General features: G+C 41.0%; 1 protein-coding gene across 4 annotated transcripts in view; it reads left to right on the top strand.

Moving 5' to 3' along the window:
* The window catches only part of LOC122549141 (coiled-coil domain-containing protein 102A-like), a 564,343-nt gene that overhangs the window by 310,063 nt on the left and 238,440 nt on the right, over window positions 1–15,840 (top strand). For all 4 annotated transcript variants that reach the window (XM_043688474.1, XM_043688477.1, XM_043688476.1 and 1 more), the window contains one exon: window positions 5,204–5,374. In XM_043688474.1, coding sequence (XP_043544409.1) covers window positions 5,204–5,374 — 171 coding nt within the window. The remainder of the gene's footprint in view (window positions 1–5,203; window positions 5,375–15,840) is intronic.

Below are 15,840 nucleotides of genomic sequence, written 5' to 3'. Positions count from 1 at the left end.
CAGAGCAAAATGGGAGCAGAGTAGAACGAGCAGTGAGAATAATACAAGAAACGAAATTATTTTGACAAATCCCACCTGCACTAAACAATTTGTTACTTTGTGCCGATTCTAAAATTTATCTTCATCAGTAATCTGGTTTGTACTCTTCATGTTGCAAATACTTAAAAAGCAAACAATCCAAATCATTAAAAAATGCAATCTGGCTTCTTTTCTGGGTCAGATGCACCAGAATTGAAATCCATACAATACTGAACTGATATTATAGTTTAAAGTGTTATGACATTTCTTCTCTTCACAAACTGCGTCTTATTGTTCCGTTGTGTGGAATGATGTGAATTCCAAGAATTGTGCATTTTGCCAAACAATGCTTGAGGCAGAATATTAACCAACTCTGAATAGAGTTTTCATAATATCTGCCTGGAAGGGCTGCAATGTAATAGTCAAATTCAACATTTGCCTCTCAAGAAGATGACCCAAATCGATTGCAAGTCAGCAGTTTTGTGAACATATGATATATCAGCTGTGACAAGAGTTAGATTGAAATTTTGATTTTTATTCAGCAGAATGGAAAGTGCATTTCACTGAAGGTTATCTCACAGAAGTGAGCTTAACCCCTTGTCTATCAAATATTGTTGCTCTATAGACAATTATTGCTTGTGTTATTCTAGGATCTATCCACTCCTATTCTTTGTTTCCCCTTTAACATTTTAATGCAATAGTTGCCACAGTTGTTAGTCACTTGCATGTTCTATTTATTCAGGATTAAGTTTTAAACAGGATGTGGGAAGACAAATGTACAATGAAGTTATAATTACCAAATTAATCAATGATTTCACTAATTAGATGGAAAAGGTTGTTTTGAATGTGCAGCCTGGTGCTACCAAAAATCAACTGCTTAATCAATCAACACATTTCAAAGATCAATGACAATTGATGTCTCTTAACTAATTCTTAATTGGCCTTTTCAAATCCATTCATTGCAATGTACATATAGGAAGCACAGTGTAAGGAATCTGGTCAGGGTTTCAAGCCTCACACTTAATTTGAGGTTAGTTCATAAAAACAAGTAAAAGCAGGAAAGGTTGAATCTAGTTTGTTTTGCCTTCTATGATTGAATATCCATGAAACTGATTTCAATTGAAATGTCTATTTGAACTGACATGAACCAGCAACTATCATCATTACATCAAACTGTCAAACGTCTAGACTGAGAGAAACCGAAGCCGCCAATATAATTTCATTCTATCATGGCAAACGTGGAATGTTTCGACTTTGATTGTGTGGCATTTTCAGCAGATAGCCATGTGCTGCTGTTCACCATAATTGTTCTGCAACTATGTTTACAGTGATGGAATGCAGATCTGAATGTATGTCTGACAGTGATCACATGTTCTGCTGGACATGGGTCTCCAAGGCAGTCAACAGCCATTCAATGGAGGCAGCCATGAAGCCATATGCCAGACTGTGACAGCAGACATAACTTCCATGGACTCATCCATCTTCTGTTCAATCTGTGCATGGCCTCCAGCACCTCTGCTGGTTGTTTCCCTGCATGTCTCTGCATTTCCAGCTAGTCTGCTGTAGCTGAATCCAGAAGCTTGTTCTCTTTGTGGGTTGAGCAGGTCACAACCATTCTTGAGTGTAGTTTTGCGCATCTTCCATCAGCTGTGGCAACAGGTCTGTGATGTACTCACCAGATTGTGATCCTGAACCCAATCATGAGTGAACACTCACTGAGGTGAATATCTTTGTGCTTTGTCTAGACTGTGGGGGGAATGCCCAGTTGGCATTCTGATGGGTCTGAATTACCAACCTCCAATGTAGTGCTGGAGATGGAGGAAGGCTGTCTTCTCTTTCACTTTGTGATTTGTGGTAATAACCTACAGTAGAGAACAAAATAAATGAGCTGATGTTAATGTACAAGGATAGTCAACATGGTTTTGTGCAAGGAAAATAGTGTCTCATAAACTTGTTTGATTGATGATGGCAGAGCAGTAGATGTTATTTATTTGGATTTTAGTATAGCCTTTGACAAGGTTCTGCATAGTAGGTTAGTTAGTAAAGTTAGGTCACATGGGATTCAGGGTGAGCTTGCCTGATACGTAATTGGATCAGAGTTGAATACATAATTGGCTTAATGGCAGGAGTCAGAGAGTAACGGTGGAGGGTTGCTTTTCAGACTGGAGGCCTGTGACCAGTGGTGTTCCACAGAGCTTGGTCCTGGGTCCTCTTTTATTTATTATTTGTATAAATGATTTGAATGAGAATATAAAAGGCATGGTTGGTAAGTTTGCAGATGACACCAAAATTGATGGCATAGTCGCCAGTGAAGAAGATTTTCAAAGATTAAAAAAGCTTCTTGATCAAATGGGTCATTGGGCTGAAAAATGGCAGATGGAGTTCAATCTGGTTAAATGTGAGGTACTGCATTTTGATACAACAAATGAGGGTAGGGCTTATACAATTCATGGTAGGGCCTTGGGTAGTGATGTAGAACAGAGGGACATAGGGGTGTCGGTACATAATTCTTGAAAGTTTGCCTCACATGTAGTGGTTAAATATACATTTGGCATGCTTACCTTCATTGCTCAGTCCTTTGAATACAGGAGTTGGGAAGTCATGTTGAGGTTTTACAGGGCATTGGTGAGACCTGTTCTGGAGTACTCTGTCCAGTGCTGGTTACTCAGTTAGAGGAAGGATATTATCAAGCTGGAGAGGGTTCAGAAGAGATTTACCAGGATGTTGCCAGGTATGTAAGGTTTGAGTTATAAAGAAAAACTGGATAGGTTGAGACTTTTTTCTTTGGAGCATAGGAGGTCGAGAGGTGACCTGATAGCAGTTTATAAAATAATGAGAGGTATAGATAGAGTTAATGGTACTTGTCTTTTCCCTAGGATGTGGGATTTCAAAACTAGGGGGTACATTTTCAAGGAGAGAGGAGAGAAATGTAAAAAAAAGACATGAGAGGCAAATTTTTTACACAGAGGGTGGTCTGTGTATAGAATGAATTTCTGAGGAAGTGCTGGTTGCGTTTTCATTTATGATGTTTAAAAGACATTTGGATAGATACATGAATAGGAAATGTTTGGAGGGATATGGGGCAGCAGCAGGCATGTGGGACTAATTTAGTTTGGGATTATGCTTGGCATGGACTGGTTGAACCAAAGGGTCTCTTTCTGTGCTGTATGACTGAATGACTCTACAAAACCTTTTTTGAACAATGTTTCAGGCATTATTCTCGTAGTCTATTTATCAACACCAGACTGGCGGCAACCTGAATGGGTGGCTGTGGAACTCCAGTCTCTCCATTAGCACAGGCTTTGTTTCTTGTCTTCACCAACACATTCTGTAGCTGCCTCCTTAACTGGGGTTAGGATTTGTTATACGGGATGCCTCCAGGTCTTGAAACATTTCTGCCTCTTATGAGTGGCTTTGTCTTGCAGAGAGACAGAGTGATTGAGTATTAGCTCAGTAGGTATGTAGTGATGTTATGGGCATGTTTACCCATCACAGTTCCTGACCCTTCCTCAGTAAGTGTTTGACAGCCAGCTAGTTGAACTCCCATGTGTTCAGGCCATATGTTCCATTTAATTGGGTGGTACAGTGGCTCAGTGGCACTGCTGCCTGACAGCGCCAGGAACCCTGGTTCAATTCCAGCCTCGTGTGACTGTCTGTGTGGAATTTTCACATTCTCCCTGTTTCTATGTGGTTATCTTCCAGGTGCTCTGGTTTCATCCCACAGGCAAAAATGGGTAGGTTAGATGGATTGGCCATGCTACATTGTCCATAGTAATTAGGGATGTGCAGGCTGGAGAATGCAGGGTTTCAGGGATAGGGTGGGATGTTCTTCGAAGGCTAGACTTGATGGGCTGGATGGCCTGTTTCCACGCTGTAGGGAATCTATGATTCTATGACACTTGGATACAATCCCCCAAACTCTTCTCTGACAGCCCTTGGACTTTCATTTCTACACTGTATGGTGCTATGTTTAGTGTTATTTTGTTGTGAATACGTGGTGTCACTGACAGAGATGCAGTACAACAGATTGTTCTTTTACTGCTCTGCACCCAGGTTTTGGAGTAAGCTGCATGGTGTTAGCCTGTGTTGCAGCTCTATCCAGACAATTCATCTTACTCTGCCATCCCTGGGAAACAGGATCTCCCACTTTTCCTGGGTAGCCTGGAGGACTTGAAGAGTAAAGCCACGTGTTGTCTTGTCTGCAATACCAATCCTGAAGAGCAGATTAGCCATTAAACTTATCCAGTGAGGACCAGCAAATAATGGTGTACTGGAAGGCTTCAACTTGGAGAGCACCGGTGATGTTCCTCTCTAGTTGGGATAGCTGGGTGCTTTATAAATAGCATGCCTAGACCTTTGACCCCACGATGTAACAGAAGGGATATCGACTTCCTCTTGCCACATGATTGGCTATGTTCCCATGTTATGCAGAGCCACTTATCTGACTAGTTCATGGACGGAATACATCCACATCCTGAAATAAAACATTAGCCCCTGTGTTCCAGATAACAATGCTACCAGTTGAGAATGACATGAACAAAAGGAAATCAATAGATTCCCAATTGAGGTAGAAGGGAAAGGATGACTGAAAATGATGAGTCTTGGTGTAGAACTTGATTCAATATTTGTTTTGTGATGTAGCAAATTCTGGCATAGTCATGTTTCCTCATTGATCTGACGACAGCTGACTGACTTACTGGGTGACCTGACCTCAGTGCATGTTATAATTCACTTGTAGGTCAGTTTAGGAAGGGGTGACAAGTTATTCTCCCTGAAAACGTGCAGGGAACCATGCAGTGGGCATTGCTGGTGATCTCTCTTTTATGCAGTTACAAAAATGATCAGATTTATTTAATTCGATTTCATAATTTGCAGTAGTGCAATTTAAGGTAAACCTGACCAGATTGCTAACCCTTCAATCATAGATACTTTTCTATGTTACTAGAAATGGCCTGAGATTCAGATAGATCTAGATTTATTCGTTAAAGAACACCAGTTCGATAGTATGGCTACCTTCACCTTCACTTGCTTTTACATCTGCAGATTTATTTTTAAATCAAACTTAATATTCCAGGTCTTAAATACTGTTTCTTGATTTTTCTTATATTCACTCGTAACTTTGTTATATTCGCTTGTAACTTTATACTGAAGTGAATGGATTGACTTTTAAAATATTTAACTTCAGGAACTTTCTGACTTTCGACATGCCCACAATAAACTGAAGAAGCAATATCAAGACAAGTTGGCAGAATTCACCCATTCCAATCGAAGAGTTGAACAGCATGAAGCAGAAGTGAAAAAGTTAAGACTGCGGGTGGAAGAGCTGAAGAAGGAACTGGCTCATGCAGAAGATGAGGTATGTGTTAACGCATACATTAAAAATTCCAAATGATTCTGTTTTGGCGTTAGTAATCTGAAGTAGCAGATGTGCAGTTGAAGTTAACTTATTGAAACCCTGTTTTGAGACTGTGCAACCGTTTTAGCCTCAGAATACGAACCATTTTTGAGCATGGAGGTAAATATTAAAAACAATTTATTTTGGTCTGGTCTTCACTCTTGTAAAGATCAATTATGTTTTTAAAAAAGAAAGTGAAAATTCTCCAGGAATTGATGGTAAAAATATCAAGTGACATGATTTTGCATTTTAGGATTTTTACTGTAATAAAAAAATTGAAATCAACATAAATGAAACATTATTCAATAGGCAACCAATATTTCTCCATTATCTAATTAAGTTGACAAAACTACTTTGTGATTCATTTATTCCACATTATTCTACACTCTCTGCATCCATGTAGCATGTGGATTAACTTCTGAACTACTTTGAATTTATTAGAAGACTTTCTTCTTCTTGTTATATTCAGCATAATTGAGTGTCCTTTTGAAAATCACTTCACTGTGTCTTCTGAGTATCCCCAAACTGACATTCATCATTTTCACACCACTTTGCACAGAGCAGCTATTTTTGATCAGCCTGGGCTCTGAGTTTGGGAATCTGTGCCTAGAAAAGCTGGATACTCCCTTTTGTTGTGAGAACTGTCCCTTTGATTTTCAGTAGATTTTGACCTAGGTCTCTTCCTGATAATAACCAAATCACTTGGGCCTGTTCTATGATTTCACCATTTCCCATTCCACAATATCCTATATTATCTTAAAATGAAAGAGAGCTCCATATAATATATAACTTCCCATGAAATCTTGCATTTGTAACAACTTAAGTTATGAAGGTTGATTGAAAATCAAATGTGCCGATTGCTGTATTTCTGTTTTTTTGGTTTTCAAGGGCAACTAGGGATCGGCAATAAATTCTGGTCCACCAGTGATGCCCACATCCTATGAAGGAATTTAAGAAAGTGCTAACAGGAACCAATAGTGGAGTTTTATCAACATCTTGATTTCATGTGGTAATACAACACGGAAGGAATCTCTATGATCCATCATACCTATTGCTGGTTCTATGAATGAATTAGCCCTATAAATGTACTGCAAAGCCCCTTATGTCTAGAATGTATATTTCAATGCTTTAATCACATTAGGATCAAAAAGCTATCCAAAAAAATAATGTATTTGATAGTATGTCTCAATATGAAGATGTTTTTGATGGTTACTTTAGGCAATACATTAAGTGGGATATTCCCCTGCTTTTAGATGACAGGAAAAGTGGCAGAAAGAGTAAATAATTGGGTGGATTGGCACTAGCAGGAGGACGTTCACATCCTACAACCTCAACAATTAAGTTCTTGGTAGAATGTTTCATGGTGAGCCTTCCCAACCCATCAACATTGAGAGCAGTTCAGTATCCAATTAATGAGTACTTAAAGGCCTCAACTTACAACTGCCCTGATTACCTGCCATTTCAGCAGACACAATAAGTAGCTGACTCCCCTTCTGGCAAATCTAGGCAGCCAGCCTGATGGATTGTAGTGGGGGTTCTCCATTGGCCCAAACTAAGGGCCTGGATGAGGGTGAAGTGGCTGCTGAAAGCAACCCCCTATCCTTGGTTCTGCACCTCCCCAACCCCTGACACCTCTCTGTCTTTGTGACCCATTATCATGATTTGCCCCAATAAACTCATTCACCTTCTCATTCATCACTACAGCTTGCAGTGGCTACCGGCCTTTAATTGGCCAACACCTTCATCCAGGGTGGGACTTCTCAGCTGCAGCCATCTGATTGGTTGAAAAGCTCACCAATCAGAGATTTATAGGGAGAGGCTGAATAGGCTGGGGCTATTTTCCCTGGATTGTTGGAGGCTGAGGGGTGACCTTATAGAGGGTTATATAATCATGAGGGGCATGGATAGATTTAATGGTCAAGGTCTTTTCCCCTGGGTAGGGGAGTCCAAACCTAATGGGCACAGATTTAAGGTGAATGGGGAAAGATTTTAAAAAGATCTAAGATGCAGCTTTTTCATGCAGGGGGTGGTACGTGTATGGAATGAACTGCCAGCGGAAGTGGTGGAGGTGGTACACTTACAACAATGTATATGAATAGGAAGAGTTTAGAGGGATATGGGCCAAATGCTGGCAAATGGGACTAGATTAATTTAGGTTATCTGGTCGCATTGACACATTGGACTGAAGGATTTGTTTCTGTGCTATACTTCTCTATGAATAATAAGTGCCCACCTGTTACTCAGTCCGGCAGCCTCCCACTGGTGGTGAGGCAGGGAAGGTCTCTCATCCTTAAAGAGGAAAATCCCGGCTATTGTGTTCATCCAGAATCCAATGCCTTGTCAAGAGCTCTGCAGCTACTGGACATTTTCACTGATTAATATTTTCATGAATTTGGATGTTAATTGTTTTGTCCATTTCTTTCAGTACAAAACAGTAGGTATACACTTCAACACTGAAAATGGATTTTATCACAGACATTATTTTGTCTTCCCTTCCCTTTCAATTGGCTGAATTTTACCAGATAATTGGAGATGGACTAGGAGGAGAAAGGGCTGACAAGATGGTAGAGGCACAGGAGACTTACATCTTCCTGCTGCTTCTGTGGCATACTGCCAGCAGTGACCCCCTTGCCAGTAGGGCTGTCCAGTTGAAGGCCAATGGAGACACTTCAATGTCCATTTAAGGGCAGCCTCTCAGCCAGTATCCATGGTGTGGGGATGACTTATGGAAGTATCTTCACTGGCAGTAGTGTCTGCCTTGTTTCTGCCTAGCCTTGGCTTCCCCAGGCACATTCAATAGTCTACAGGGCACCATGGCAAAAGTGGCTAGTGTTGGTCATGAGCACTGCTGAGGGTGCTGAGCAGCTGGCCATCTAACCAGCCTGGTACATCCTGAGGGTGGGGTGACGATACTATGCCATTCTCTCAGGCAACTGCTGCCAGTAGCAAGGTTTGGCTTGGGTCTCACCATCAACCAAAGCTGGCTGATTCAGCAGTTGCTGTCTAAGGTTCTTAATTACTTATTGGATATAGCTGAGAGCCACAGATTGTCCTTTGGCATATTGGCTAAATGGTCATTCCATATCTGTGATCAATGATAGGCTGTTTGAGCTCAGGAGACATTACTGTCCAACTGTGCCTGGCACACCTACATACGCCCACTACCAGCACTGGCATTGGCAGCTGAATGTTGTGTTCAATTGTTCTGTATTTGATAATGAGTCTGGTAGATGATTTATGATCATTGTGCCTACTTGTTAAGCTTGGGTGTTGACTCAGAGAAATATAATAGCCACATCAGGAGGAACAGGAAACTTTTGAAAATCGTGATAGGATTAGACATTTTATGGCATTCCATAAAACTCTAATTAAAGTTTCTGTACTGTTAGAAACTAATGGCATCTTATATCTTTGGGGCAAATCAGACTTACAGAATGCACAAGGCTGTATATTCACACTGAATGTGCAAACTCTGCCTTATTTTTCTTCCTTAACTTAAATTTACTGTGGCATCACCTAACTCTTGCTCAACTGAAGAGTTGACCCACTCATTCAGATCTGTATGAAACACAATAAACAAGTTTCTTTATGTAAAGGTATTAAAATTCAAAAATGCTAATTTGACTGACTAAATTCACAATTAAAGCTGAAGTGCTATGCACTGATACTTTCTAATATCAATTGTTGCTCATTCCTGCATGATGTATTATTACTGAATATAGTTACAGCTGCACCTCCAGAATTTAGCAGAGATTGGCCAAGCTGCTAGAGTGATCGGTGGTGAGGAAGTTAGATAAAGATTGGAGAGATCAGTGAAGGAGGGCAGATCATAGAAGGTGCTGGAGAGATTGGGGAAAGAGAGGACAATATCGTAAGATCATGAAAAGCATAGAGGGGATTATGGGAGATTGAGGTTTTTAGGAGGTTGTTGGATTTGGTGGGAATGTTGGGATGGTGAGGAGATGAGCAGTCATGTGGTGGGAGGTGGGAAGAATTGTTTTGGGAGTTGAGGGAACGATCTCCTGTTTTTCTTTCTTCGTCCACAAGTAGCGCTGAAAAAGACAATTTTCTATTGCCCACAGAAACCTTTATCTCTGTTTAGTTACAGTGTTTGCTAAGTCACAGGAAACATGGCTGGACAACCTTAAATTTTGAACAAGAAATGGAATCAGAGGCATGCAACTAGGTTAATATCTTTCAATGAGCATTCTGTCTTCAGGAAGTGGATTAGTTGCCTAGCTTCCCCTTTTGCCTCCATGTCAGCTGTGCGTAGGAGATTTCAAGGCATGTGGACCTCGGGACTCATTTGCAATTTTGATTTTCACCCAACCAGCCTGGAGATTAAAAGTCTTTCACTCGGAACCAAACAGTAATAAAATGTGTTAAAATAATGCATCAAAAATATACCATTCAGCATTATTTAAAAAATGCATATGAAGAACAGTTTGTGTTAAAGGTGGAAACTTGTCATGTTTCCAGGTGATTTATTCCTCATGGCTTGCAATTATATCTGCTGAATTCCTTTTGGTGTAGATTGCTGCTGACAAACACCACTGTAAGAAAGATGTGAAATGTGTATCACTGTTGTAATATTAACGGTTGGCTATTTTAATACTTAAGCATTAATATTAAGAACTCAGTGACAGGTGGGGGGAGGGGTTTAGCAACGAAAAGTCAGCGAGGGTATTCACAAATTGCTGCGGCTCTTTAAAAATAATTTATACTTTCTATAATGAGGATGTCACTGGCAAGGCCAGCATTTCTTGCGATCCCTGAATAAATGGCTCACCAGGTCATTTCAGAGGGCAATTGATGGTAAATCACATTGCTCTGGGTCTGGAGTCACATGTAGACCAGAACAGTTAAGGGTAGCACATTTCCTTCCCACAAGGGGCACTAGTGAATGAGAAGGGCATCTCAAACAATCGATGATAGTTTCATGGACATTTTAAAATTAGCTTTCAGTGAAATGCAACTTCCATTAGATCCTGCGATGGAACTCGAGCCCGTGTCTCTGGATTACTAGCCTAGTGACGTTGTCACTGAACTACCATATTCCTTGTTACAATACGTAGCAGTGGGTTTTGTGGTGTTCGAGTCTCCTTCTGTGGAGAGGCAGAACACTTCATTAAAAGATTGGAATCCCACTGTGCAATCAATTTCCCTGGCTACCAGAAGGGAAGCAGAAAGATAAAATGTTAAGAAGGCCTTTGTCTTTAGTCTCCACATGTTTTCTGGCCGTTATTGTCATTTCCTCACTTCCTGTAAAGATTGAAGTGTTAGATATTAAAATTGGAAAATAAACAAACACCAGGAAAAGAAGGAATGAATTATCTTCATTTGGAAGTTAGGTTCAGGTCTTAGCAGCCTTGTACCTTATCAGAAATGCACAATACTTTTAGGAAAAAATTCCTCTAATTAACTCTGTTGTGATCCATTACCTGAAAGTACTACTACTAAAGATATATCAATTCCCCACTTCACTCTAAGTCAAGAAAACTGCAAATTGAAATGTTGAAATAATCCAAATATAAATGGGAATTTAAACTCTGATGACACTTTCACACAACACCTTCTCAGCTATGACTGCCTTATGGTTGAGTCAAGCCTTACAAACTCCATATCCTAATTGTATTTGCCAATCCAGTGCCAGCACCACAAGATAGATCCTTCAATCGATGCCACTGCTGTACATTCTAACTGTAAGAAAATGACATTTTTAATATAGTGTCACTATTGCAAACCTGCCATATAGGATTTTGCTTCTTTGTTAAGTATATCAAGGTTTTAAAATTAAAATCTTAATTCTGAAGTTGAGGCAAGAAATGGAAATAGCTATTTTCCCAGAAAGCTTCACTTCTATTTGGAGGCACATGTACTGCACAGACCGTGCACAATTTGTCCCTTTTAAGATACTGTATATGTCTGACTGTGCGAAGCAAGTAAGGGTGCAGCACATTGAAAATAAAGGGCCGTGCACAACAAAAAAAGGTAGAGGTGATGGGTCCTACTTTAACCTTGGGCATTAATGCAACATGCCTGGATCCAGGTCAGTAACAATGTGTCTGGAAGATAAAATCTCCTAGATGTTGTTGAAATGATTGAAATTCGGAATCAATAACTATCAGGATGAAAATTCCAGACCACATGCTGCTATTGAAGATGAGAGAAATCAATCAGGCATAGTAGAGATTATAATATCTTTATTTATGAATTCTGTATGAAAATGGGAAGATCTTGAACTGTTTGGACACTTTCTGGATTAAACAGCACTTTATCAAAGAATGAGATTGACAGCTTAATCATGTCCTAATTAGAAAGACAAATGACTTTGGTAAAATAGCCAAACAAAGCTTTCAGAGAGTTTGGCGATGTGGTGTATTGTCTTTCATTGTGGGAAAACCTGGTTGGAAGAGACTATGGAGCCTTGTATTCAGGATTGTGTAGCAACCCTTTCTGGTCATTGTTTCCCCTCAAGACTGATTACTAAACTTAGTGATCTCAGACTAAGCCCCACTCTCTGCAACTGGATCCTCAGTTTCCTGACCCACAGGCAACAATCAGTGAAGATTGGGGACAATATTTCATTGTTACTAAAACTCAACACTGGAACCCCCCAGGGGTGTGTCGCCAAACACCAGACTAATGTCATTTACAAGTTCGCTGATGAAACCACCATAGTCGGTCGAATCTCAGATGGCGATGAAACAGACTACAGATGGGAGGTGGAAGATCTGGAAAAATGGTGCACTGAGAACAACCAAGCTCTCAATGCCAGCAAAACCAAGGAACTCATTATTGATTTTCAGCAGGACCCTTTATGTGGATGCGCTGGTTACAAAGGCCCAACAACATCTCTTCTTCCTCAGGCAGCTGAGGAAATTTGGCATGATGGCTAATACCCTTGCCAATTCTTATAGGTGCGCCATCGAGAGCATTCTGCCTGGATGTATCACTACCTGGTATGGCAACTGTACCATTCAAGATCGGAGACGGTTACAGAGAATGGTGAACTCCGCCCGGACAATCACAAAGGTCAACCTCCCATCTATAGAATCCATCTACCAGGACCGCTGTCAAGGAAAGGCTGCTAGCATTCTCAAAGATCCATCCCACCCTGGCAATGTTTTTCTACAACCTCTACCATCAGGGAGAAGGTACAGAACACATGCACCAGCCGGTTTCGTAACAGTTTCTACCCTCCTGTTGTTAGAATGCTGAATGGACTCACAAACTCTTAACATTTGCCTGTACCTGTGTTTTTGTTTTTGCTGCTGTTTATCTATTATTTACTATCTACGCTACTTAACTCTGTGATTTGCCTGTGTTGCTTGCAAGACAAAGCTTTTCACTGTGCCTCGGTACACATGATAATAAATTTAATTCAGTCCAATTCTATTTCAAAAACCTAGGGAGTCAGATGGGAAAAAAAACCCTCCAAGGCTTGCAGTAAAGGAAAGTTTCTCTCTGACTCTATCTCTTTTCTCCGCGCTCGCTCGACAAACCCTTCATCTCTGAGATCATTCTTGTAAACCTCCTCTGGAGCCCTTTCAAAAGCGAGCATATCTCTCCTTAGATATGGGGCCCAAAGCTACCCACAATATTCCAAATACAGTCTGACCAGAGTCTAATACAGCCACAGCAGTGCCTCCTTTTTTTCATTCTGGCCGTCTTGAAATGAATGCTTGCACTGCATTTGCTTTCCTAACTGTCAAATGACCATGTATTTTAAACTTAAGGAAATTCTCAACTGGGACTCCTAAATCCCTTTGTGCTTCAAACTTCCGAAGCCTTTCTCCATTTAAAAGATAATATATTCTCCTACTTTTCTTTTCAGAGTTCATGACCTCACACTTGCCCTCATCTGTATTCTATCTGTCACCTTTTGTCCACTCTGCTAGCTGTCCAAGTCTTTCTGCAGCCTTTCCATCTCTTCAACGCTTCCTATTCCACCACCTATCTTTGCGTTATCTGCAAACTTTAGCAACAATGCTCTCAGTTCCTTCATTCAGATCGTTAATGTTTTAGCATGAATAGTTATGGACACTGACCTTTGAGCAACTCCACTAGTCATCTGAAAAAAGACAGTTATTCCCATTCTCTACCTTCTACATGCCAGCCAAACTTCTATCTATGCCAGTACCTGGCCCCTGACACAATGGCTCTTATTTAGCAGCCTCCTGTGTGGTACCTTCTCAACTCCACCCACACTCTATTGGCACATCCTAACCCTATCATAATCTGCATCTATCCCTGGGGGAGAAAAATTCCCCAATTCACTTCCTATTGCACTTTCAGAATCCCAACTATCTTGCCTTTGACTATTCATTCACCACACAGTTGGAAAATATTGGTGACCCTCACAAATGGCCCTTTAATTTTGTACTTTGAATGCCCACTTCCTTGAACTAGATTGCTGATGCACCTCATGGCCTGCTGCTGGGAACATTCTCCAGTGGTGGAACCATATTGAGGGTCACTGTTATGTAGCTTCATGGCTTCATTCGTCCTGTTATCAGGAAACAATAAAAATCTGCTCAATGGCACTAAAGACAGATCAATCCCCTCACCGTGGTCCTAAAGGAAGTGCAAGGTAAATTTGCAGATAATTGATCCATGACCACTGTGGACTCAGGTATTGTCACTATGTTAGAAGAACAGAGTGACAGAGACTTAGAAACATTTGAACTGATCTAGATTTTCCTGCTGCTTGGATGCTGCCTGACCTGCTGTGCTTTTCCAGCACCACTCTGATCTAAACTCTGGTTTCCAGCATCTGCAGTCCTCACTTTTGCCTAACATTTGTAAAGGCCAGCTCGTGTCTAATTAATCCGAGTTTTAAAAAAGAATGCATTAAAGTAGTCGAGAGGTGAATGTCTTTAGATTTAGCTTAAATAAATTTTCAGAGTCAAGAAGTTCCAAGAAAGAGATTCTTCATGGTATTAAAGCTCATGGAATTGAAAGCAAGCTATTGACCTAGTTAAATGACTGTTTAGTCAATGGGACGCAGAAAGTAGCGTATGGATTAAATCAGAAGGAAGTGTCTAATGTCTGTATGTGTGCCTGGGCTTCACTCTTCACAATATGTGTTAATGGCTTGGATAATACAATTGAGAAGTATACATCCGAGTTTGCCACTGACACAAAGATTGATAGCATTGTAAGCAGCATGGACAGGAGCATGGAATTATAAAGACGTTGATAGATTAAGCAAGTGGTAAAAACTATGACTGATGAATTTCAATGCAGGCAAGTGTGAGGCCATTCATTTTGGACTGTAAAAGGACATACTGCAGTACTTCTTTCTCTTGAAACGACAAAAAGCTAAGAATATTGGAATTCCAAAAAGATTTATGTGGTAAGGAGCAAGAAATATCAAGAAGATTAATAGGATATTAACCTTTATAACTCGATTGGTAGAATATGTAAAGAAAGATGTTTTGCTGCAGCTGAACAAAGCCATTCTGAGACTATATCTAGAGTACTGTCTAAATGTTTGGACACTGCATTTTAGAAAAGACATTTCAGAGATGGTATGGTGGAGATTCGCCAGGGCACCAAGCTAATGATTAGTAAGTTCGCAGATGACACTGAAATTGGTGTAATGGACAATGAAGAGCTTTACCTTAGAGTACAACTGGACCTTGATCAGATGGGCTGAAGGGCTGTGGAGAGGCAGATGGAGTTTAATTTAGATAAATGTGAGGTCATAGAGTCATAGAGATGTACAGCATGGAAACAGACCCTTTGGTCCAACCTGTCCATGCCGACCAGATATCCCAACCCAATCTAGTCCCACCTGCTAGCACCCAGCCCGTATCCCTCCAAATGTCTCTTAAATGTTGCAATTGTATCAGCCACCACCACTTCCTCTGGCAGCCCATTCCATACACATACCACCCTCTGCGTGAAAAAGTTGGCCCTTAGGTCTCTTTTATATCTTTTCCCTGTCACCCTAAACCTATGCCCTCTAGTTCTGGACTCCCCAAGGAGAAAGTGAGGACTGCAGATGCTGGAGATCAGAGCTGAAAATGTGTTGCTGGAAAAGTGCAGCAGGTCAGGCGCATCCAAGGAGCAGGAGAATCAAAGTTTCGGGCATGAGCCCTTCTTCAGGAATGAGGAAAGTGTGCCAAGCAGGCTAAGATAAAAGGGTAGGGAGGAGGGACTTGGGGGAGGGGCGTTAGAAATGCGATAGGTGGAAGGAGGTTAAGGTGAGGGTGATAGGCCGGAGTGGGCGTGGGGGTGGAGAGGTCAGGAAGAAGATTGCAGGTTAGGAAGGTGGTGCTGAGTTCGAGGGTTGGCACTGAGACAAGGTGGAGGGAGGGGAAATGAGGAAACTGGAGAAATTAGATTAGATTAGATTACTTACAGTGTGGAAACAGGCCCTTAGGCCCAACAAGTCCACACCGCCCCGCCGAAGCGCAACC

The sequence above is a fragment of the Chiloscyllium plagiosum genome, chromosome 4 (assembly GCF_004010195.1).
Source record: "Chiloscyllium plagiosum isolate BGI_BamShark_2017 chromosome 4, ASM401019v2, whole genome shotgun sequence".
NCBI classification, from domain to species: Eukaryota; Metazoa; Chordata; class Chondrichthyes; order Orectolobiformes; family Hemiscylliidae; genus Chiloscyllium; species Chiloscyllium plagiosum.
This window is presented reverse-complemented; position numbering and strand designations above follow the sequence as displayed.